The sequence below is a fragment of the Lindgomyces ingoldianus genome (assembly GCF_010093535.1).
Source record: "Lindgomyces ingoldianus strain ATCC 200398 unplaced genomic scaffold BDR25scaffold_14, whole genome shotgun sequence".
Lineage (NCBI taxonomy): Eukaryota > Fungi > Ascomycota > Dothideomycetes > Pleosporales > Lindgomycetaceae > Lindgomyces > Lindgomyces ingoldianus.
Window position 1 is genome coordinate 616,542 of NW_022985175.1, and position 19,343 is coordinate 635,884.

General features: G+C 49.4%; 9 protein-coding genes across 9 annotated transcripts; 5 read left to right on the plus strand and 4 right to left on the minus strand.

Moving 5' to 3' along the window:
- The first annotated feature begins 1,506 nt into the window (after positions 1-1,506).
- Positions 1,507-3,730, plus strand: BDR25DRAFT_285892 (4-aminobutyrate aminotransferase). Its single transcript, XM_033688212.1, has 3 exons — positions 1,507-1,997; positions 2,046-2,081; positions 2,129-3,730. The coding sequence occupies exons 1-3, from the start codon at positions 1,699-1,701 to the stop codon at positions 3,333-3,335; spliced, it is 1,542 nt and encodes a 513-aa protein (XP_033548178.1). The 5' UTR covers positions 1,507-1,698; the 3' UTR covers positions 3,336-3,730.
- Positions 3,731-3,760: 30 nt separating this feature from the next.
- On the plus strand, positions 3,761-4,501 carry BDR25DRAFT_354580 (uncharacterized protein; the record flags this gene model as incomplete). The annotated part of the gene is made up of 5 exons (XM_033695333.1): positions 3,761-3,840; positions 3,876-3,915; positions 3,944-4,033; positions 4,339-4,409; positions 4,483-4,501. 5 exons carry the CDS (start codon positions 3,761-3,763, stop codon positions 4,499-4,501), a joined length of 300 nt encoding a protein of 99 aa, XP_033548179.1.
- A 648-nt stretch (positions 4,502-5,149) lies between these two features.
- On the minus strand, positions 5,150-6,858 carry BDR25DRAFT_354581 (uncharacterized protein; the record flags this gene model as incomplete). The annotated part of the gene is made up of 13 exons (XM_033695334.1): positions 5,150-5,223; positions 5,268-5,338; positions 5,391-5,480; positions 5,570-5,694; positions 5,750-5,811; positions 5,871-5,934; positions 5,986-6,034; positions 6,119-6,265; positions 6,333-6,463; positions 6,495-6,599; positions 6,669-6,689; positions 6,740-6,784; positions 6,835-6,858. The coding sequence occupies 13 exons, from the start codon at positions 6,856-6,858 to the stop codon at positions 5,150-5,152; spliced, it is 1,008 nt and encodes a 335-aa protein (XP_033548180.1).
- A 1,126-nt stretch (positions 6,859-7,984) lies between these two features.
- On the minus strand, positions 7,985-11,016 carry BDR25DRAFT_26002 (uncharacterized protein). The gene is made up of 3 exons (XM_033686622.1): positions 10,910-11,016; positions 8,332-10,863; positions 7,985-8,268 (listed from the first exon to the last, which is right to left on the minus strand). The coding sequence occupies exons 2-3, from the start codon at positions 10,519-10,521 to the stop codon at positions 8,104-8,106; spliced, it is 2,355 nt and encodes a 784-aa protein (XP_033548181.1). The 5' UTR covers positions 10,522-10,863; positions 10,910-11,016; the 3' UTR covers positions 7,985-8,103.
- A 274-nt stretch (positions 11,017-11,290) lies between these two features.
- BDR25DRAFT_260843 (uncharacterized protein) lies at positions 11,291-14,014 on the plus strand. The gene is made up of 2 exons (XM_033686672.1): positions 11,291-11,986; positions 12,042-14,014. Exons 1-2 carry the CDS (start codon positions 11,548-11,550, stop codon positions 13,826-13,828), a joined length of 2,226 nt encoding a protein of 741 aa, XP_033548182.1. The 5' UTR covers positions 11,291-11,547; the 3' UTR covers positions 13,829-14,014.
- Positions 14,015-14,221: 207 nt separating this feature from the next.
- On the plus strand, positions 14,222-16,152 carry BDR25DRAFT_303382 (uncharacterized protein). The gene is made up of 5 exons (XM_033689998.1): positions 14,222-14,541; positions 14,637-14,653; positions 14,713-14,912; positions 14,969-15,262; positions 15,339-16,152. Exons 1-5 carry the CDS (start codon positions 14,435-14,437, stop codon positions 15,915-15,917), a joined length of 1,197 nt encoding a protein of 398 aa, XP_033548183.1. The 5' UTR covers positions 14,222-14,434; the 3' UTR covers positions 15,918-16,152.
- A 110-nt stretch (positions 16,153-16,262) lies between these two features.
- On the minus strand, positions 16,263-17,051 carry BDR25DRAFT_393466 (uncharacterized protein; the record flags this gene model as incomplete). The annotated part of the gene is made up of 1 exon (XM_033698258.1): positions 16,263-17,051. Exon 1 carries the CDS (start codon positions 16,929-16,931, stop codon positions 16,263-16,265), a length of 669 nt encoding a protein of 222 aa, XP_033548184.1. The 5' UTR covers positions 16,932-17,051.
- BDR25DRAFT_354586 (uncharacterized protein) lies at positions 16,982-17,595 on the plus strand (the record flags this gene model as incomplete). Its single annotated transcript, XM_033695335.1, has 3 exons — positions 16,982-17,284; positions 17,354-17,374; positions 17,431-17,595. The coding sequence occupies 3 exons, from the start codon at positions 16,982-16,984 to the stop codon at positions 17,593-17,595; spliced, it is 489 nt and encodes a 162-aa protein (XP_033548185.1).
- A 46-nt stretch (positions 17,596-17,641) lies between these two features.
- Positions 17,642-18,317, minus strand: BDR25DRAFT_354587 (uncharacterized protein; the record flags this gene model as incomplete). The annotated part of the gene is made up of 3 exons (XM_033695336.1): positions 17,642-17,831; positions 17,888-18,088; positions 18,127-18,317. 3 exons carry the CDS (start codon positions 18,315-18,317, stop codon positions 17,642-17,644), a joined length of 582 nt encoding a protein of 193 aa, XP_033548186.1.
- Between the last annotated feature and the right edge of the window lie 1,026 nt (positions 18,318-19,343).

The following is a 19,343-nucleotide window of genomic DNA, read 5'->3' on the forward strand; positions in this document are numbered from 1 at the left end:
GAAACACAAAGCCACCGTGAAGAAGTACGTTAAGAGCTTCATGGAGAAGGCAGTCGAGAAGAAGGCAGCCAGGGACAAAGCGAAAGCTGAGAAACGAGCCAAAGATAAGGCAGCTAGGAGAGGGATTTCGAAAGAAGAGACACCAGAAACGCCATTGGCAGAAGTGAAAGATGAAAAAGAAGACTCTGATGATGAGATGCTGGACCCTTCAGATGACGAAGCAGAACACAACCTTTCCCCAGCGGATTCATCAACCGAGCTGAAACGGAAGCGAGAAGAAGATGGTGATCAAGGGTCACCTAAAAAGTCCAGGACTCACCAGTCGCAAGCCCCTCCGCCACCGCCACCGCCACCGCCCCCAGCCGAGGATATGCCCCTCGATCTATCCGACGACTCCAGCCTAACGCCTATGGAAGAAGTTTCTGACCCCTTTCACTCTGAAGCAGTGGAGGCTGTCAACGGTGCCCCCGCCAATGGGAAGTCTATCTCTTCTGAGCTTGTTGCTGAACGGGTGAAGCAGGTGAATGACCTGTCGGATAACTTCCCGAGTCCCATGCAACTTGCCACACCTCCAACGACGACAAACGGATCCTGCGAGCACGACAGTAACAGTGGCGAAAGGCAGCCGGTAGCTGTGAACGGCGGCTCATAGCAGCTGAGGTCACGCCACCAGAGGATGTTCAGAGCTTTGCATTTGTTTTTTGCTTCCTGCCATTGCTTTCTTATTTTGCGAGCCCCATCCATTATCATTAAGGCGTCATGGCATTGGTCGATGATTCATGCATGGTTGAAGGTTTCAAGAACAGCTGTGGGCCCAAGCCCAAGCGAACAGGCGTTGGAGGCAATTCGTTGGCGGCTAATAAGGGCAAGGATTCTATGCTCGTCTCAATCCCATCCAACTTTGCATCTTGAGAAATCCTTCGGGGGGCGGGGGGGGTGTGATCATGGAATACTAGTTCTGGAAATACTTAGGGAAATGTATTATTATGCATGATGATCTTGCATCACTCGCTGGCGCCTCTCAGATACCGCGGAAATGGGGTACGTTGACTTTTTGAATCGTGAAACAGTCAATCGGAAGCAGGCTCTAGTCCTAAATTAAGCCTCGTGCATTGCATCCTGTGCGCGAACATGTCTGGCGTTGTCGGGAAGCCTGTTTGGGCGTGCTGCACGGGCCAGAGATCGGCTTCAGCGGTCAGCGTGCATTTTCGCATCATTCCTTTTACCAAATTTGCGGGGAAGCAGGGCGTGTAGGAGCGTGTACGGCTTCAACGGCTTCACGCGCGCCTTGAAATCTCTTGAATCGGCGAATTTGCAGATTTAGGCTCGTATATCTCAGAAGATGACTCTCTGGAGGCGCACAAATCCGAGGACAGGGTCGGTGGAGTTCGCGTGGACTGGCTGCATTGGGGGATAGCATCGGCTTAGTCCCCGGCGAGCATCCGAGTGAAGGACCGTTATCAATAATGATATGAAGTGGATGGGAATAAAGAGCTACCGCTGCCCCTCTTGTCCAGGTGGCTTACAAAACTTGTACTTTGACCCGCTGGTTATTGTCGTTGCTCTGCAGCTTCCAAGACTTCGTTCACTTTAAAAGTAGAAGATTTGATTGTCTGGCCTTGCCCGCCTGCAATTGCAGACGCGGCCGCAACCAACCCCACCCTCAGTGACATCACTGCGAGCATTCAGCTTCACAACATGGCCTCTTTGCTCAAGACCGTGAGCCGTTCTCGGCTAGCCTTTTCTCGATCAATTGCTGGACCTGCTACGAGGATATCTCCAATTGCCCTTCACAGAAAGTATGCATCTGCTGCCGCGAGCGCTGTTGCCCCAGAGACGAGCGAGCAGGTATTCTTTCCAGATGAACCCACAGGACCAATTGTGAAGACTTCCATTCCGGGGCCGCAGAGTATGAAGGCGATTGAGAAGTTGAGCAAGGTGTTCGATACGAGGAGCTTAAACATGATGACGAATTATGGAAGCAGTTATGGGAATTAGTATGTTAACCTCCGCTAATAGATTAGAACTTAACTAATATGTCGTAGCATCGCTGACCTTGATGGAAACGTCCTGCTCGATGTGTATGCTCTCTCCCTGTACTGTTATTCTGTTATAACTGATCGTATAGCTATGCTCAAATCGCTTCTATTCCTGTCGGTTACAACAACCCCACGCTCCTCCATGCTGCCACTTCCCCTGAAATGGCCTCCGCCCTGATCAACCGACCTGCCCTCGGGAACTTCCCTCAGCACGACTGGGCCGACATCCTTGAAACCGGTATTCTGAGAGTCGCACCCAAAGGCCTCGATCAAGTATTCACTGGCCAATCAGGCTCCGATGCTAATGAACTAGCCTACAAAGCAGCTTTCATGTGGAAACGACAGCATCAGCGCGGAGGCGCACATATCGGCTTCTCCGACCATGAGATCAGCTCTGCTATGACGAACCAGTCCCCCGGTGCACCACAGCTCTCCATCCTGTCATTCAAGTCTGCGTTCCACGGCCGTTTATTTGGCAGCTTGTCAACTACACGCTCAAAGGCCATCCACAAACTTGACATCCCCGCCTTCGACTGGCCGCAAGCTCCCTTCCCCTCTTGCAAGTATCCGCTTGACCAATACGCCGCCGAAAACGCCGCCGAGGAACAGCGCTGTCTCGATGAAGTCGAGCGTCTCATCAAAGAATTCCACAATCCCCCAGCCGCTGTCGTCATCGAACCCATCCAATCCGAAGGCGGTGACAACCACGCCTCGCCGAACTTCTTCCGTGGACTCAGGGAGTTGACCAAGAAGCATGACATCCTGTTTATTGTGGACGAAGTACAGACGGGTGTAGGAGCTACCGGCAAGTTCTGGGCCCATGAGCATTGGGGACTGAGCTCTCCGCCAGACATGGTGACGTTCAGCAAAAAAGCACAAACGGCAGGATACTACTTCGGCAACCCCGAACTCCGGCCCAACAAACCCTACCGACAATTCAACACATGGATGGGCGACCCCGCTCGTGCGATCCTGTTTCGTGCCATTATCCAGGAAATCGAGCGTCTGAATCTCGTCGAAAATACAGCTACTACGGGCGAGTACTTGTACGCGGGCCTCGAGCGTCTGGCTCAACAGTATCCGACCGAGATTAAGAACTTGAGGGGTAAGGGGCAGGGTACGTTCCTGGCGTGGGACAGCCCGCGACGAGACGAGGTGCTTAAGAAGGCGAAGACAGTCGGCCTGAATATTGGTGGTAGTGGAGAGTCGGCTGTGAGGCTAAGGCCTATGCTAATCTTCCAGCGTCATCATGCAGATCTACTGCTAGAGGGCCTGGAGAAGATATTCAAGTCCTAGACTCGCTCATACGGAGAAACCGTCGGTTGCATGTAATGCGTATCAGTGAGTGGAAAGGGGGGAATTTTGCTTGCACTAGAGTGTACTTATCGCAGGGCACGGACTCAAACTGGTAGAACCGAGTGGACAGCTCAATATGGCGTATGCGTATGGGTAGATCGTTCTACAAAAGCGATCAGTTCGGATTTTGATCGATACACAACTTTAATGCTATCGTTGCAGCAAGCGAACTTCAGACAGTCTTTTGTTTTATTCCTTTTTTTGCTTTTTTTTCTCGCTTCAGGGAGGCTCGGTGCCTGTGACGGAGGAATCGCCCTTTTCTTATCATAAGCACGATTCAAAGAACATCGTATTACAATACATGATCATGTAATGAAATGGGGTTAAATGGTATCAATTTCACTTCCTCTAATTGATCGAAAAAAATGCTTGATTCCATATTGTTGAGACCGTTCAGCTTGCTCCAGTTCCTGTTAGCCCTTGACTTCCCTTTCCTAATCAGTGTGTGAACTATATAATGTTACATTGAATCCCCACCAGCAGTAATTCGTCAATCACAAACCCCTCTATACCTATCCACGTGAGTTGCATCATGTACACTCTGAAAGAGGTCTATTGGGTTCGGTCCAACTACGAACCCATTCTGGGACTCCAACGTCGTTAGAAGGTTTGACAGCACAGTCGGATCCAGTGCAGATGTCAGTGTAGATAATTAACAGGCCTCAGATAGCCAAATCTGATGGGCAGTATTTCAATTAGCTAGGAGAGATCCAGTAGCAGGTGCCAGATGTTACAGTCAATAAATATAATACAGAGCTTCAGATTAACATTAATAGTATCACAGACCTCGAAAAAACTAAGTAGCGGTCCAATTATATTCCAATAAATTTTATGTAACTCTATGAGGCCCCCTTTAAATCTAGGCTAAGAGCAGTAAATAGAGCTATTTTAGCTCTAGCTAGCTTGTCCAGTGACAGAACCTTTGAGAGTGATTACTGTGTAGACCAGGGCTTCCAACGGTCCGTACAAAGTGAACCGTAACGGTCACGTATTCAGTACGAACGTACCGAGTTCGTGAGCCGTACCGTACGTTTAATGATGCCCTAGGTACAGTACGTAGTGCGTATTGAAATACCCTTTGAGGAAGTTTGTATGGCGATCAGTAGGCCTACAGGGAGCGTCTAGGAGTTTTCTAGGGCTCTAATTAGCTAAATTTTTTGCGAGGACGTTGCAAGGCAATTGCACGCTGTTAAAGGTGTAGGCTTATGGCACAGATTTAGCGCTCCTAGGGGAGCCGTGCAAGGTATTCTGCCTCTAGCTCTGCTGTTGGTGTTATAAGTAAGGCTCTTAAGGCGCTGTAAAGGCGGTGGATAGCTATAACTATATTGTTTAGCACCTAAGGTTCACTTTGCCTTTAATTTCCTTACTATCCTAGCTATTAGTTGCTGCGTGAAGTGGTTTAGCGCGGCTAGTTATACAGTAACTAATAATTAAAGCTATTTAACTCTAGAAGAACTAGCCACAGCATAAGGTAGTAAGTAGTAAGCTTTTAGACCTCTTTGCTCTTGTTACTATAGAGAACTGGTTATCTTATAACTAGCTAATTAGGCTTAATGCTATTAGACCTAATGCTGCGTCTCTAGAGACCTATAACCTTAGCTGTTTTAACTAGAGTACAGCGTACTTTAATTAAGTTGTACTACTCGTAATGATCACGTGAGCCGTACCAGTTACGATACGTACACTTGCCTCTCTTCTTTCTTGTCGTACGAAAGTACACAAATCTCACCCGTACAGGCCTTAAAATCTCCCAATCATACAGTACGACACCTCGTTGGAAGCGCTGGTGTAGACCTCATTCTGGCGTATGGAAGCCGGCCGAACCCGGCTGTGTGGATAGCGTGGCAAGTTGTGTGCGTTATATGCAGATACTTCCAAGGACCCTAATAGAATATTGGTGTCTGATTAGAAAGACTCGTGTTATATCCGCCTGCTTATCCGGCCTACAACAGCCGATTTCATATAGAATAATTCATCCATTCAAAAGAAACAGACAGAAAGATACTCATTCCTTCGATCTGCGGAATTAAACTAGAATAGGCATACGCTCCGCAGCAAACAATAATCCGATCAGAGGGCTTCACTCTGTTCTGGAGTTGGTATTCAGGACGGGCAACAGAAGCCTAGTAGCGAACTGTATCTTTTTACACTAAAATTGGTTTCCCATTCGCTACAGGAGGGCGAGGAGCATGGAAAAATGAACCGTGAGCCAAGCAATGGAGAGTGAATTATATGCCTTGATTTGAGGTGCAACGAGAACACCGAGGGAGGCTATATAGTGTACAAAGAGGCAAAGTTCCTATTTACGTGACTAGAGATTGTGAAGAATCGTTCTACTGAGAGTTATAGGATACATCTATCTGAAAATGGCGATGCCAGTGAGAGTACTTAGATGGCTGGTTTGTGAGATTCGATACTCATTTATATTTAGACATAGAGTCTACAGTTTTATATTTGCATACGCGATTGAAGCACGTTCTTGATATGAGCCTTCTAAGTTGGGCCGAAATGATTTAAAACGGATAGTATTTCTATACCACTGGATGGTAGAAAAATGCAAATTGGTTTACAGAACGTTACAGGTAAAAACCTTTTGGTCTTTTTTCAATGATTCACTGTATTCAAATACGTAGACAGTGCTGTTGTGACGCTTCAGTAATTAAAGGTTATAATGCCCAATTGTGGCGGATGGAGGTGTAGGCCATTGTCAACATGTTATGCACTCCGACAGAGGGTCGTCGAGTTCGGCGACTAGCCCGATTGGGAAGTAGAAAGTCGTCGGGGTGAACAGTGGTATTGTTGCATTAAGGCTAGACGTTGGTCTAGGCAATAAACGGGCTTCGAAGGTATGAATTAGACCCTCGGTCGCCCTTGTATGAAGGGTAGTGACCGATGCGGAGCTTCAGATTATACATTTATTCCGCTCTAGCTCAGTACTCCTCCGAGAAGCTCTCGGCCCCTAGCTCCATCAGCTCTTTATATAGTCCAATGAACTTCCTCACCTCCCTGAAAGCCCCTATTAATACTATGCTAAGCACGGTGAATAGAGCCGTTTTAGACTGGTTAGACTAGTCCGACAGAGGTTCCCCCAGGACCGACGATGATTGATTCAAATATAGACTTTGGTTCGACGCGTCGAAGTCGGTCTAACCCTGTCGATTGGAGAACGTGATTAGCAAACGGTTGTAGAGAGGGGTCTAAGCTCTAAAGTAGTTCGTAGTAGTTGGACATTAGTTATCGGAATTCTCTTTTAGGAGGGATGCTAAGCGGGACTAACAAGTATCCGTCGAGATTCTACCTAGGGACTCGGCTACTAGCATTCTCAATTTTACAGAGCATCTCACTCTGTCACAAGCAGAGCTTGTAACGAGCAAAACCATCAAAATTTTCTGTCAACTTGAATTTATTGATACAAACTGGTTAAGGAGATTGACTAAACTGACTTGATAGCTCTTGGAGTCATATTTAATTGCACATTGATTGACTAACTATTTGATAACTTAATGTTAAGCAGATTAGGTATAGCACAAATTACTAAGTGTTTATATCCTAGCTGCATATATAATAGACCCTGACCATTTTGTTGTTAGTAAGCTTGTGTAAGGACGGAGCTCTGTACCACTGCCAATACAACCCAAAGGTGCGAATAATCAACCAACGGTTGATCTTGCGTACAGAATGGTATATATACCTGTCGCGCGTAAGCTATCTCGGCCTTACAGCTTGCTATATTCGCGATCTAGTGGAGGCTTAAAGCCTGCGCTGGGCTAGCTGCGTAATTGAGACTTAATCTTGCCCTCCGATGCGCTGTACTTTTCACTTATTAGGACTAGCTCCTTTCTCTTAAAGTAAAAATTAACCCTAGAGCTCTCTTAAGCTCCTTAGACCTTACAACCTACTTGTTTAATTCATCTAGTTTAGATCTTAGTGGACTTACTTGCCTCTATGACCCTGCTCAGCTCCTGCAAGCAACTAGGGCTTTACGCGGTGACGACGCTGTAATGGCGGGGATGATGGGTGTTGGCTCCATCAACAGGCTGCGGCTTGCTGCTGCGGGGACGCTTAGGGCTGATAGGGACGATCTTGCTTAATGCCACCCCGCATAGTTTCGCTATTAATTATTTAGTTAAGTGATTTAAAATTCCAAGCGTGGCTTGACTTAATTGCTAAACTAGGGCGACAATTGACTTGATTAAATTGACAATAAGCAATTAAAACAAGCAAAAGCTATCAAGCTTCTTGCTTGTTAACAAGTCTGGTCACAAGCACTGTTTGCAAAGGATGCATTACGACTGCGGATTCATCTACGACCTGGAAGTAGTATGTCTAAGACCAGTATCTCAAAAATTGTGGTTTGAATATTGTGGCCGACACTATCTGGGAAGTAATTCAAGAACGCAACCAGGCCCGTTGCCTACCGTCCAGAATCTGGAAAATACTAATGCAGAAACAGAGACAAAGGTATCGCTAGCCCTGAAAACGCCAGTACATGCTTGCTTCGAAAAGATAGATAGGTCAGTATCGATGCTGTGGACCACTTAAAATAGCTTTGAGAAAGAAAAGGAAGTAAAAAGGTTAGTTAAAGCAGCGCCAGTAGAGCAAGAAATGTGTTTGAAACAGATAGATCCTAATTCGCCAAAGCTCACTAAACGCCTTGCTTCGTGAGCCACCAAACCAAAACATGCCAAAAAGATCCAAATCAGTTATATCATTCTCCCTTTGCCTCTGTGAATCCTGAGACAGATCCTGTGTCGACGTCGGGATCTAGCTCACAATCTTGACAGAACCAGTCTGTTCGTTTGGGATCCAACTTTTCTTTGGGGGCCCACCTACCGGTCACGCACTCGATATGGAAGGCGTGGCGGACACAGTCCTATCATCTGGTTAGCAAGACTGACCAGACAAGCAATTATATGCTGATAATGAGGGAACTTGCAGGATTGTTACACCAAATGATAGGCTTTGTGGTGTTGTATGAACAGAAGGCTCCTTCCCCACAAAGGCATTCGTCGTATGGAATAGGGGGTGTCTCTGATCTCTTGGTGGAGGGGCTCACAGGGGTGTCTGCGTCTCCCATTTCGATGTCGCCGTCTGAGTCTGCGCCCTGAACTGCTGAGCGAGTGGCTTTCGCTCTGCCCTTGCGCTTGCCCTTGACAGCGACAGATTCCCGGATGTTGTTGGTTGATAGACCCTGCTCTTTGTCTCGCTGGCTCTTTGTTTCTTCAAGATTCGATCCTTCAACACTTGCTATCATATCCTCAAATCCATTTATCAGCATTTGCGAAGGTTTCCGGTAGATGCTGTCTGAGTGGGGAGAACTCTTTCGAAGCCTTTCCCGGGTGAAGAATTGGATTATTCCGATGAGTGCTTGGTAAATATCCCCCGAAATGAGGCCATCACTAGAAAGCTCATCGACTTTGTCTATGAATATTGGGTCAAGGTTTTCCTGAATGAGCCATTTGAGATTCAGGCGGGTGAAACGCATGAGCGCGTCACCCACATGTATCTCACCTTGGAGCTGTTCCTCTCGCATGTGACGATCAAACGCGATAAGTACGCGTTTTGTTTGTTCTGGAATGTTTGGATCATTCAGAATGACAGTCTCTTTCTTCATATCTAGCCAAGTCACATCAGGATCATCGTCGCTCTCATCGACCCACTCTCCTTCCACCAAAGGCCTCTTTGTGATCGTCCTGAACAGAGTAATTCCCGGAGGAGCCTTTGGCACCTTGTAGAGAAACTTTTTCCTTGCTGTTTTTGGCTTCACAGGAACATCTTCGGGTTTCTTGCGCCTTTCATGCAAAGGGACTGGCACCACAGTCTTGGAAGACCATGCCTTTGTTTTTTGGAGTCTTGCTTCTTTCTGAAAGTCCTTGTTTCCTTCATTTAAATATTTTTTCTTGTTAAAGGCTCTCTTTGGCTTGACAACCAGAATTCCCCGAGGGTCTGGTGCCCTATCGCTCGCTCGTGTGTTGGCTTTGTGATTGGCCACATCGCATTCGAGTCGCCAGTGTTGGGTGCTCGCAGTTTCTTTCTCCATCTTTACTCGGTATCTGAAGAAGTCATGGTAACTGTCGAAGTGCATTCGTAGGTCTTCGAAAGTTTGAAAATCTTTGCGGTGACAGTGAGGGCACACAGGGCCGTAAAGCTTCAGTGTTTCTTTGGCAAAGACATACGTGATCGCTAGCTTTTGGCGGACCGGGCTTGTTTCTGGTGGTATATATCGTGCTTGGCCTACGACTTGTCTCTGCTTACTTCGCAGGGACGTTTTGAGTCTCTGGTTTGCAGTAGCTAGGGTCGATACGCCTGTGGGGGTTTTCCAACGCATGTAGACCTTCACCCCGACGCCAAGCTTCCTTAATTCACTACGTTCTGAATCTCTGTAAAAAAGTGGCAGAAGTTGCTCTTCTTCGGGACAATTTAAAACGTTGTCCCATTTCGCAATCAAGCGAGTGGGTGGATCCTCTCGCAAGGACGAATCCTTGATATCCAGGTGTGAAAACAATTCATCAACATGCACGGAAGAGCTGAAATTAATGCTTATTTGGAGCCCATAGCGGTCTGCCATGCCCTTTCTCCAAGAATCTCCAGGTGAAAGAACCAAGAGATCGTCCAGTCCAATTCGAATTTCCTTGCTGGTGTTCACAACAATCTTGGTTCCTCGATTGGTCTGTGTCCCGACAATGGTCGCGCTGAAGTCTTGGAAAGTCTTCCGAAATGACGAACTTTTAGGGCTCCATATTGAGTACATAAGTTGGGTTTCTGTTCGGAAAAGAGGGACTTTCTTCTTGGACGGACTTGATTTTGTTGGATCGACTACTCCTTTGGCATTTTCGGGAACCATACCCCTGACCTCGATAACTAGCGCCTTCTTGGCCTCCTCTTTTCTCATCATTTCGGTGGAAGGCATCGTCCAGAAAAGGCGATCGATATGTTCGTATCCGGCTGGCGGAATGTTGGGGTGAGTTTGATTTTGGCTTGTCTCGACCTCCTTGTCATGCAATTCCAGAGCCCTTCTGAGATTCCGGTTGAGGAACACAGGGTGCCTCTTGTATCTGAGGTAGTCGTAAAAAAGCAAATTTCCAAAGTACAATTTTGCGGATTCGCCCTCCTGCCTAACGACCATGCTCCTTAATGGTAGGAGTTGATAGACTAGTGGTGAGGTGTTTTGAGAACTTGGGAAGTTTGTTCAAGACAGAGTTTGGGCATACTAAACCCCGTACTACGGAGTTAAGCAATGAAGGAATTGAGTGAAGTCTTGAGGATGTTGCCCGCTTGAGGCACAGTTGTGGTGTGCCTAAGTCAAACACAGCCAATGAGTTCGCTTAAGCAATCCTTCAGACTCAACCTCACTGGCGGTGTTCACTTTCTCAACGCGTTCACGCGTCCTCTGTTGAAATGCATCGGATGGTTCTTTGATGGCACAAGCGTCTAAAGCATCCGCCCCTTAATGGACTCGAACGTTGGACTAGCAGCAGTTAGATTATAAAGAAAATTGAGTGGAAAGCACTTACATTACCGAGGAAGACAGGCAAGGAAGAGCCAACAATTGAACTCTAGCAGGCCCTGCAGCGACGCTTCACCGCAGCAGGAAACAGCGCGTTTTTGCGGTGACCCAATTGACCAGACCAGGAAGAGAAAAGTCCAAACGCGGAATTAGAGAGCAAAAGATGCTATATCAAATGAAAAGCACTTAGTGAGTGCTGGCGGGTGAGTGCAGGTGTAGTCGGGTTCGCGCTTTTGTTTGGGCGTTGTCAGACGTGAAGCTCAACCATTTTCGCAAGCAAAGCGCGTTGAAGAGAAAGGAAACTCTACTTACGCGTACTCTGGAGCTCACGACAACTGCGATTCGCGTTGCGCTTCAGGCCACCGCTATTTTCGCACTGATTCTTGGTCAAGGAGCTGAGGACGATCACGTGGCATAGATTTCGGGGAAAGGTAAATCCGGATTCTTGGCAGATACCTCGGTCCAATGCGTCATCTACTATTAGTGGTGCGACAATCGCCCGCTGAGAGAAACTGCATTCTATTTCGTTCACGGCGTGCTTGCGGAATGCGCACCCCAACTTTGCTCATTTGATTGCCTCGCGACTGTTGCCCCCTTCAATGTCAACCTCTCTGCTTCAGTTCTGCTGACCTCTTTGTCACTGTCATGGCTGGAAGCCTGAAGCGCAAACGGGCTGCTGTATCCTACAAAGAGCCCAGTACCGACTCAGAGCTCTCAAGCGACCCAGCGCAGGAGGGCGGATCTCGAAGGCGGAAGCGTGCCACCCCTACGCGGCGATCTACCCGGCACCAGCAACAAGAACCAGCCGAAATCCCTAGCTCACCGCGGCGTAATACTTCGCGAGCAAATGTCGGTGGCAAGAATGAAGCAAACAACGGCAGGCTAAGGGAGAGGCGCACTGTGATATACAAGGAAACTAGCTCCGATGACGATGATGTCGACGACGCAGATTTTGAGGTAGAGGAAGCCCCTCCAGCAGAGGAGCGGCCACGGGCAAGGACTGGCCGTCCTCGACGCACCCAGCAAAGGTTATCGGAGCGGGCACATCTGCGCAATATTGGCGCTCCCCTAAAGCCGAGGACATGTAAGCAGAGTCTGCGATAATGTGCTTTTCAAAACGGCCTCTAACTGTCGAATAGCTTTGAAGCCAGAATCTCCTCCACTCCAAATTGTCAGTGATGGAAACATACCAGCATGGGTCTCCTTGCCCTACCATGTCCTTCTCCAGATATTTGTCTACGCTTCACATCCTCTCCGAGACGAAAACTTGTCTCCTTCGCCATCTATACAATGGCTGGTGCAGATGGCTCGAACGTGCTCCACCTTCACTAAGCCGGCACTCACTGCGCTGTACCGCAACCCTCCCATCTTTGCGATGAAGCAGAGCCGGAAGGCCCTTGTTCAACATCTCATTTCCCCTCCGTCCGCCGCACACGAGGAATATCCGGTCATGGTGAAGCGGCTAGAGTTGGATGGGACCAAGATGCTCAAGTTGACGGATCGCACACAGAGCGTCAACGACCTTGCCGCCCTGGTAAAATCTCTGAAAACTCTGAAGGAGATTGATATATTCGACCCTATCGACAGGCCACCGTATCACCCTCGATCTCGACGAATTCTCCGTTGGTATTACCCTGACGAACTCTTCGGGGCTCTGCGCACGAGCGAGCTCCGTTTGAGGAGCTGGCGTTGGCACAGCAACTTCTTCAACCGCGGACTCCTCGAAATGAAGGAATTCCACGAGGACAATGTTTTCCAGAGTCTCCGAGAAGTCATCTTCACCCGCTTTCAGCCCGACCCTGTTCGGACGAGTAACGAGGGGCAGCCGACGACGGAGGAGCTTCTGGGTTTAGCTCTCGCTGTGCTTCCCAATCTCAACTCCTTAGCCTTTGAAAGCTGTACAATCTTCAATAACCATCTTCTCCCTCTGCTGCCGAACAACCTAGTGAGTCTCTCTGCCACCAACTGCAGGTTCCTTACATCAGAAGCACTAGAAGCCTTCCTGGTTAGCCGCGGAGGAAAGCTGGAACAATTGATCCTCGATCATAATCAAGGCTTGGACCTCTCCTTTCTTGTCAATCTGAAGCAGTCCTGTCCGCGACTTGAAGTGCTTCGGATGGACCTGAATTTTTACAATACTTTTACCACAGTCCTGGATTCCGCTCCTATTTACAAGGAGCTGCTCAAGGAAGGCGAAATCCCAAGCTGGCCAAGTACCCTTCGAACCATTGAAATGGAGTATCTTCGTAAATGGAACCTGGATACAGCTACGGCCTTCTTCAGTTCCCTCATCGGCTCTGCTGAACAGTTGCCTGATCTACGCGAACTCACGATCGTTGGCATGGTGAACATTGACTGGCGACAGCGCGCGGAGTACAGGAGCAAGTGGACTGCTCGGTTCCAGAAGGTGTTCGCGAAGAAGATGACATCTCCTAACCCTAATCTTGTGTCTTTGCGAGCCTTTCGAGAGTGGAAAGCGGGAGGAAGCATGTTGAATGAGAAGAGTGACTTGAAAAATGACTCCTCCGTTGGGACAGAGCTTAATGGAGTGCGCGAAGCCCAGGATGAGGATAGTGATGCTGTGCTCCCTTCTTCGCAGGATAAAAAGACAAGCGAGAAGTGGGATTCAAAGCGCCTCCGATCCCGTCGTGGGACTACTCCTAACTACGATGAGACGTCGGGCGAGGAGCTAGGCTCTGAATTAGGCTCTGAATTAGGCTCTGACCCTGCTTCTGACTCGGATGAGGTTGGTTCCATTCAGGGTAGATGTGATACAGTTATCTTCCGTATCGACAATTTCCGCCCACGGGATACAATTTTCAACGAGGACGATTTCTTGGACGACGAGCTTAGCGGTGACGAAGACTGGAACGGCCAGGACCCTGACGACGATGAAGTGGGAATTGACTTGCGAGTTGACGTGTGAGGCAAGTCTCACTACATGTATTATTACGTGGGTAGGTCGGGTTTCTTTGCATTGGGCTGGCTTTTAGAAGATCATTTCTTTCTCGGCTTTCGGGCATTGCAAGTACATCGGGCTATCGGTACAGCAGCCGTTCTCGGAAAGGGTCAATAGCAGGGGTTTTGGAAGCACGGCAGGACTACATCTGTGCACCTAGGCATATTTCATTACCGAAGCTAGCACATTTACGGACGATATTGGGTACGTGAATTACAGTTTGCGGTAACCAACGCGTCGTGCGCCTCCAAATGGACCATGACAGCTGAAGGGTTTGCGCGCCACCGCCTGCGCCACAACTTGCGTTGCCTGATTTGCGTTTGTTTGGGTCCGTGAATGGCTTGGGCCAGGGTACAGCCACTCAGCCAGCAACCAGGGACTGACTTCTCACTAAAATCCCCACCACTCACTGACACCCGTACTGCCATATAAGCGCTCTGAGAAGTCTTCTAGCAAATCTCTCTTACTTCCTATATTCTTGAGACCTTTCTTTGGTGCTTTTGTCTTTTCCTTTCCTCCCCCACTCTCCAGCAGCTACCCCGCTTTGGAAGGAAACCAGAGTGAATACCAGCCATGGCAGCACCAACCCCCCCTCAACCACCAGTGTCCCCAGACTCTGGTCCTACGGATCCGACGCTTCCAAAACTTCCGGCGGGCTGGATAGCTCAATGGGATAACCAGTAAGTCTTCTTTCCGCTACCTCATTCTTCTCCCATGCCGCTTCCTTTACCCCGCCATGAAGGCTCCGTACGACGCCCTGCTGACCCCGACGTAGATCTCGTAAATATTACTGTGCGTATACCGAGAAGGGAGTGCGGATGGAAACGAAGAATACTGATCTTGGAGTTTAGACGTGCAAATCAGCACCGGCGTCTCCCAATGGGAACTGCCCACCAGCGAGGCCCCAGTCGGCCCTAGCGCGAACGGCGGCACGCCCGCGCAACCTACAAATCCGCATGACAAGCCTGCGGAAGGAACCCAAGGTCCTGAGGCGGGTGATGGTACAAGAGGGGTTGATGGCCCGACAGGCGATCGTGCTGGAGGACTTGGGGTATGATACCTAATGATGGCGACGCTGAAAGGGGAAGATGCTGACTATTGCAATAGGGTCTTGCACTGAACGCTCTTACAGGCGGCGGAAAGCAGTCACATGGTAGTGGTGGACATGGAGGCGGCTCAGGGAACCTTGTTGGTCAGCTTGCGGGATCATTGTTGGGTGGCGGAAAGCAATCGCATGGTAGCAGCGGACACGGCGGAGGGGGCACCGCGGGCATTGTGGGCTCCCTCGCGACAGGCCTGTTAGGAAGCGGGAAGCAGAGCCATGGAAGCCAAGGCCAGTCTGGACATGGGGGACCGGGAGGCCTTGGTGGGATCCTTGGAGGCGTGCTTGGAGGCGGATCTGTGAGTCCTCTTTTGCAAACTTTTCTCATGACGATATAGGAGAACGTCTGGAAGGACATAGCTGACTCCGGAACAGCATAGCAAACCCTCTACCAATTACGGTTACAACCACGGTGTACAGACGTCCTCAGGCGGAACCTACACCGGCCAAGCCCCACCTACATCCTACCAGCCCGGAGGCCAACACGGTCCCCCAAGCTCCCACAACTACTCTTCTCCACCACCCGGCGGATACGGACAATCTACCCAAACCCCTCAACACACCCCTCAAGGTCAGACTGGCTATGGAAGTCAACCTCAGCAATACCCGCCGCCAGGCGGCCACAACTACGACCAACATCAACACAACCAATATGGCGCACCCCACGGCGGCCAGCAAGGCCATAATCAATACCCACCGCCGCCATCGCAGCACCCGAGTTACGGTCAACCTGGCTATAGTGGAGGAGCACCGCAGTATCCTGTGTCACCGGGCCATCAAGGGAGCTATCCACCATCCAGTGGCGGACACGGGCCGTATGATAACAGCCACAGCCAAGGCTATCCTGGACAACAAGGTGGCTATGGAACACAGGGACCACCTGCCTACGGAAATCAAGCTGGGTACGGCGGACCGAGTCATCAGTCGCCGCAGCCGCCGGCGCCCGGATGGTAGACTTGTTCGGATTCTTTATGGTTGAAGCCTTTTTATGATGCGGGATTAAGGGACTGGGGTGGGAGCTTTTCTTTTCTGTGGCGGATTTTTCAGAGCAAGCTCATTTATTCCCTCCAAATAGTTGTCCTGCGTGGTGATGGGTGCTGTACCTGTTCATATCTTCTTCTCCTTTGCTCATGCTGTTTGACTTTGAGGCACGGCTTGTAGATTGAATGACAAAAAATTTTGTTTCATATTGCATGTTGCGCATTTCTATTATACTTGAATGACGGTATCATATCAATATCTTGCCTCGTACATTCCTTCCTCCCCTTTAACTCTTCCCTTCCCACATAGCACGAACGCTCAGCCATCAAACAACTCCTTTCCCTCCCCAAGCCACCCGGCCAAAACCTCTGCGCTTCCATTAACCCGCCACACAACTCTCACCCTGCCTTTCTTCATGTCCCTCACCCCTGGTATCAGATCTGCATCACACCATCCCACCCAACTACTCAACGCCGCCTGCAGGCCGCGCGCATTCTGTCGCGGAACCCGTAACCAGACGTCCCGTCCGGAGGTCTTTAGTATATCGAGAGGCATCGAGGTGCCGGCGATACCGAGGAAGGTGGAGAGCGCGGGGTGGAGGAGGGTTGATGTTGTTAGGGGATCGATGTCGAGGTCAGGGTCGGGCAAGGAGAGTTCTGGGGTTTTTTTGGTTGAAGTGATTGCGCTTCCAGTTGCGGCTGTGGTTAGAGCTGTGGTTGTAGCTGTGGTTGTGTCGGGGGTGAGGAGTGAGAGGTGGAAGTATGTCCATAGTGGTTTTTTGAAGGTAGATTGGTGCAGGATATGAGTCTTTTCTTTCCGTTCCCGCTTTTGCTTCTTGAAAGGAGGGGCTGTCGGTTCATGTGATGTATGGCCATCGGTTGCATTTGGTATCGTGGAGTTTGTCGGTTGTGGGAGTGTTGAAGTTGAAGCTAAAGTTTGGTGGGATGGAGAGGGTGGAAGATGGGAGGCGGTGGATGGAAGTACCATTATGTGCGTCTACGACAAGCTACTTACACCAAAATCGGAAGGGGGGTTAGATGCGGAGCCTATTGATAAGTGGTAAAATGGTAGCGCTGCTGGACGTTCAGGGCTCTCACTCTCAACGCGTATGCCTGCTATGGGATGAAGCTTCAAGCATTCTCGCATCAACTTCTCTTCGGATTTTAGTCGCTAGCGTCGTCCTTACCCCCGGGTACTTGGCAAAATTAGCGAGCATGCCTATGGCTGCATTGCGTCCTCCTTATCCCTTTCTGCTTCTGGTGGAATGTGAGGCACCTTACATTGGTCTTGCTTTACCAGATACTGTTGCAGTAGTTACAGTACTCAGGCACATTAAGATGGTTTACTGTTTGTAAAGCCTCAGCCGCTTTATCCTGATAATGAAATACCAGATAACGATACTACGATAGCAGGGCATGTCTACCACAAAAGTCATCAAACCTAGAAATAGGAGAGCAAAAGAGGGATTTGCTGAAAGAAGAGGTAGCTAAATTGGCTTCGTTTCTATACACAACTAAAGTACACAACTAAAAACCACACACCTTTATCCACCTACTCGTTCGCGGATATCTCCCAACCCAGAATGAATTGTGTGCACTTCCTGCCACGGCACGCCATCCCCATCCACATGAAACAATGTGCATCAGACTAACCTCCCTCTTCTTAAAAGATAGTCCTTACTCGCAGAACTTTCTGTCCTAAAGGTTCTGTACAATGTGGATGGGAACGACAAAGACCGATGTCGTACGGTCGTACCTCTGAAATCTGCATGGACCATCGTCCTGGTCCAGGGAATCTGCGAAGAATAACTGCATGGGTATAATGCTACCGGTTGGAAACCAAAGTTGCCGAGGATAACTTTTAGGAAGCCTAGAGGAAAGCCACCAACTAGAAACCACCGCAGGGAAAAAGAAAACTCCAAGGATAATTACCACTATACTCACACCCGAATCTTGACCTCACCAAAGTCCATTTCCGTTTTCAGACCTGAGCAACCGGTGTTGAAACCTGAGCCATGAGTAAGCGACACTGAGCTGTGGCGGTGCAAGCCTGCGCCCAGCCTGAGAAGCGATGAGCAGGTCTGAGCAGCCCTGAGCAGTGCCTGAGTTTGGCCCTGAGCTCCTTGTAGGAACCATTTTTGGGTCCTTTGCCCGGCAGGGAGAGCCCAGTTTTGGTCCTTTACCCCGCTCGGAGGGCCCACTTCCGGGCCTTCAGGCCTGCCAGGGTCCAGTTCCGGGCCTCCAAGACTCGGGTATACTTGCCGTTCGATTTGTCTCGGCCAAAGGCTGTTGCCTGCGCCACTTTGCGATCCTTGAAGCCACTAGCGGCTAATGGAGTTGAACGTCGTCTGATGCTCCAGAGACTGGAAGACATTTCATTGCTGTATTAACCAGCAATCGTGGTCAAAACATACTATTACTGATGTTTTCAAAAAGAATTTCTCACAGTCGCTACAGTGTTCCCCTTCTGTCTCCTCAAGATACCTATGAATATGGAAAACGCTTTCAACAACTCAAACATTCAAAATGATCGGATGGGGCTCCAATATGTCAAGGAACAGCCATTTACATGGTTGACTCTAATCAGAGAGTAAGGCGCTGACTTTACAGATTCCGGTCTCGACGGAAGAGGGATGATGGACCGTCTAACCCGGCCATGTGAAAGACAAAGGATCGGACGGCTGAGACTGATCGCAGAGTGAAACTATGAGAACATTGCTGTTGAACTTTAATTGGATAGCAGTAACCCCTATCATCACGTTAAACAAGCAGCAAGGTTTCATAAGAGCACCGGATCCACTGTCGACTGGCCAGAGTAGTGTCATGCGGACACATCTGTGACGGCCTCGAAGCTATTTCAGGCAGGCGCTCTCATGTGAACAGGGTGTTGGGCCCCGTAAGGGCCATCGGAAGCAGTCGCAAGCTTCATGCCAATACCCCTCAGCAATGACCGACTAACCCTAATTAGATGGCAAAAGGTCTCAAGAGGGCCCAGGGGCTGATCAGTCAAGCCGTAGTCGGGCGGAGGATTGCCAAAAGCTGCAAGTCCTCAGGGATAAGATTATGCGGCGCGGAGGCATCATGCAGCGGAATCAGCCCAGCCGCAGTCTGATGGAGAATGGGCCAAATGCCGCGAATCCCTCCATTGTCAGGACTACGCGGACCAGGGCATGTTGCAAGCTTCAGCTAAGGACGACCAGACCGGAAGGAAAGGTTGTAGCCTCGCGGACTCGAGGGGCTGAGCCGCCGAGTCGTGGTTCAAACCACTGTGATACTCGCCGGTTGCGTGGCGTAAATCCATGCCAACATGCATCTATGAAGGCTCAGAGTCCAGATTGGATAGAGATGGTGGGGGTAACTCACATGGTGCAGATTTGATACTAACCCAGAAAGGACGGTC

Bases quoted from the DNA above. Each gene is read 5' to 3' on its own strand.
- BDR25DRAFT_285892 (XM_033688212.1), top strand. From the start codon at position 1,699: ATGGCCTCTTTGCTCAAGACCGTGAGCCGTTCTCGGCTAGCCTTTTCT. The intron at 1,998-2,045 runs GTATGTTAACCT...AATATGTCGTAG, and splicing joins GGAAGCAGTTATGGGAATTA to CATCGCTGACCTTGATGGAA. The intron at 2,082-2,128 runs GTATGCTCTCTC...CTGATCGTATAG, and splicing joins GGAAACGTCCTGCTCGATGT to CTATGCTCAAATCGCTTCTA.
- BDR25DRAFT_26002 (XM_033686622.1), bottom strand. From the start codon at position 10,521: ATGGTCGTTAGGCAGGAGGGCGAATCCGCAAAATTGTACTTTGGAAAT. The intron at 8,269-8,331 runs GCAAGTTCCCTC...ACCAGATGATAG, and splicing joins TCATTTGGTGTAACAATCCT to GACTGTGTCCGCCACGCCTT.
- BDR25DRAFT_303382 (XM_033689998.1), top strand. From the start codon at position 14,435: ATGGCAGCACCAACCCCCCCTCAACCACCAGTGTCCCCAGACTCTGGT. The intron at 14,913-14,968 runs GTATGATACCTA...CTATTGCAATAG, and splicing joins ATCGTGCTGGAGGACTTGGG to GGTCTTGCACTGAACGCTCT. The intron at 15,263-15,338 runs GTGAGTCCTCTT...ACTCCGGAACAG, and splicing joins GCGTGCTTGGAGGCGGATCT to CATAGCAAACCCTCTACCAA.
- BDR25DRAFT_260843 (XM_033686672.1), top strand. From the start codon at position 11,548: ATGGCTGGAAGCCTGAAGCGCAAACGGGCTGCTGTATCCTACAAAGAG. The intron at 11,987-12,041 runs GTAAGCAGAGTC...ACTGTCGAATAG, and splicing joins TCCCCTAAAGCCGAGGACAT to CTTTGAAGCCAGAATCTCCT.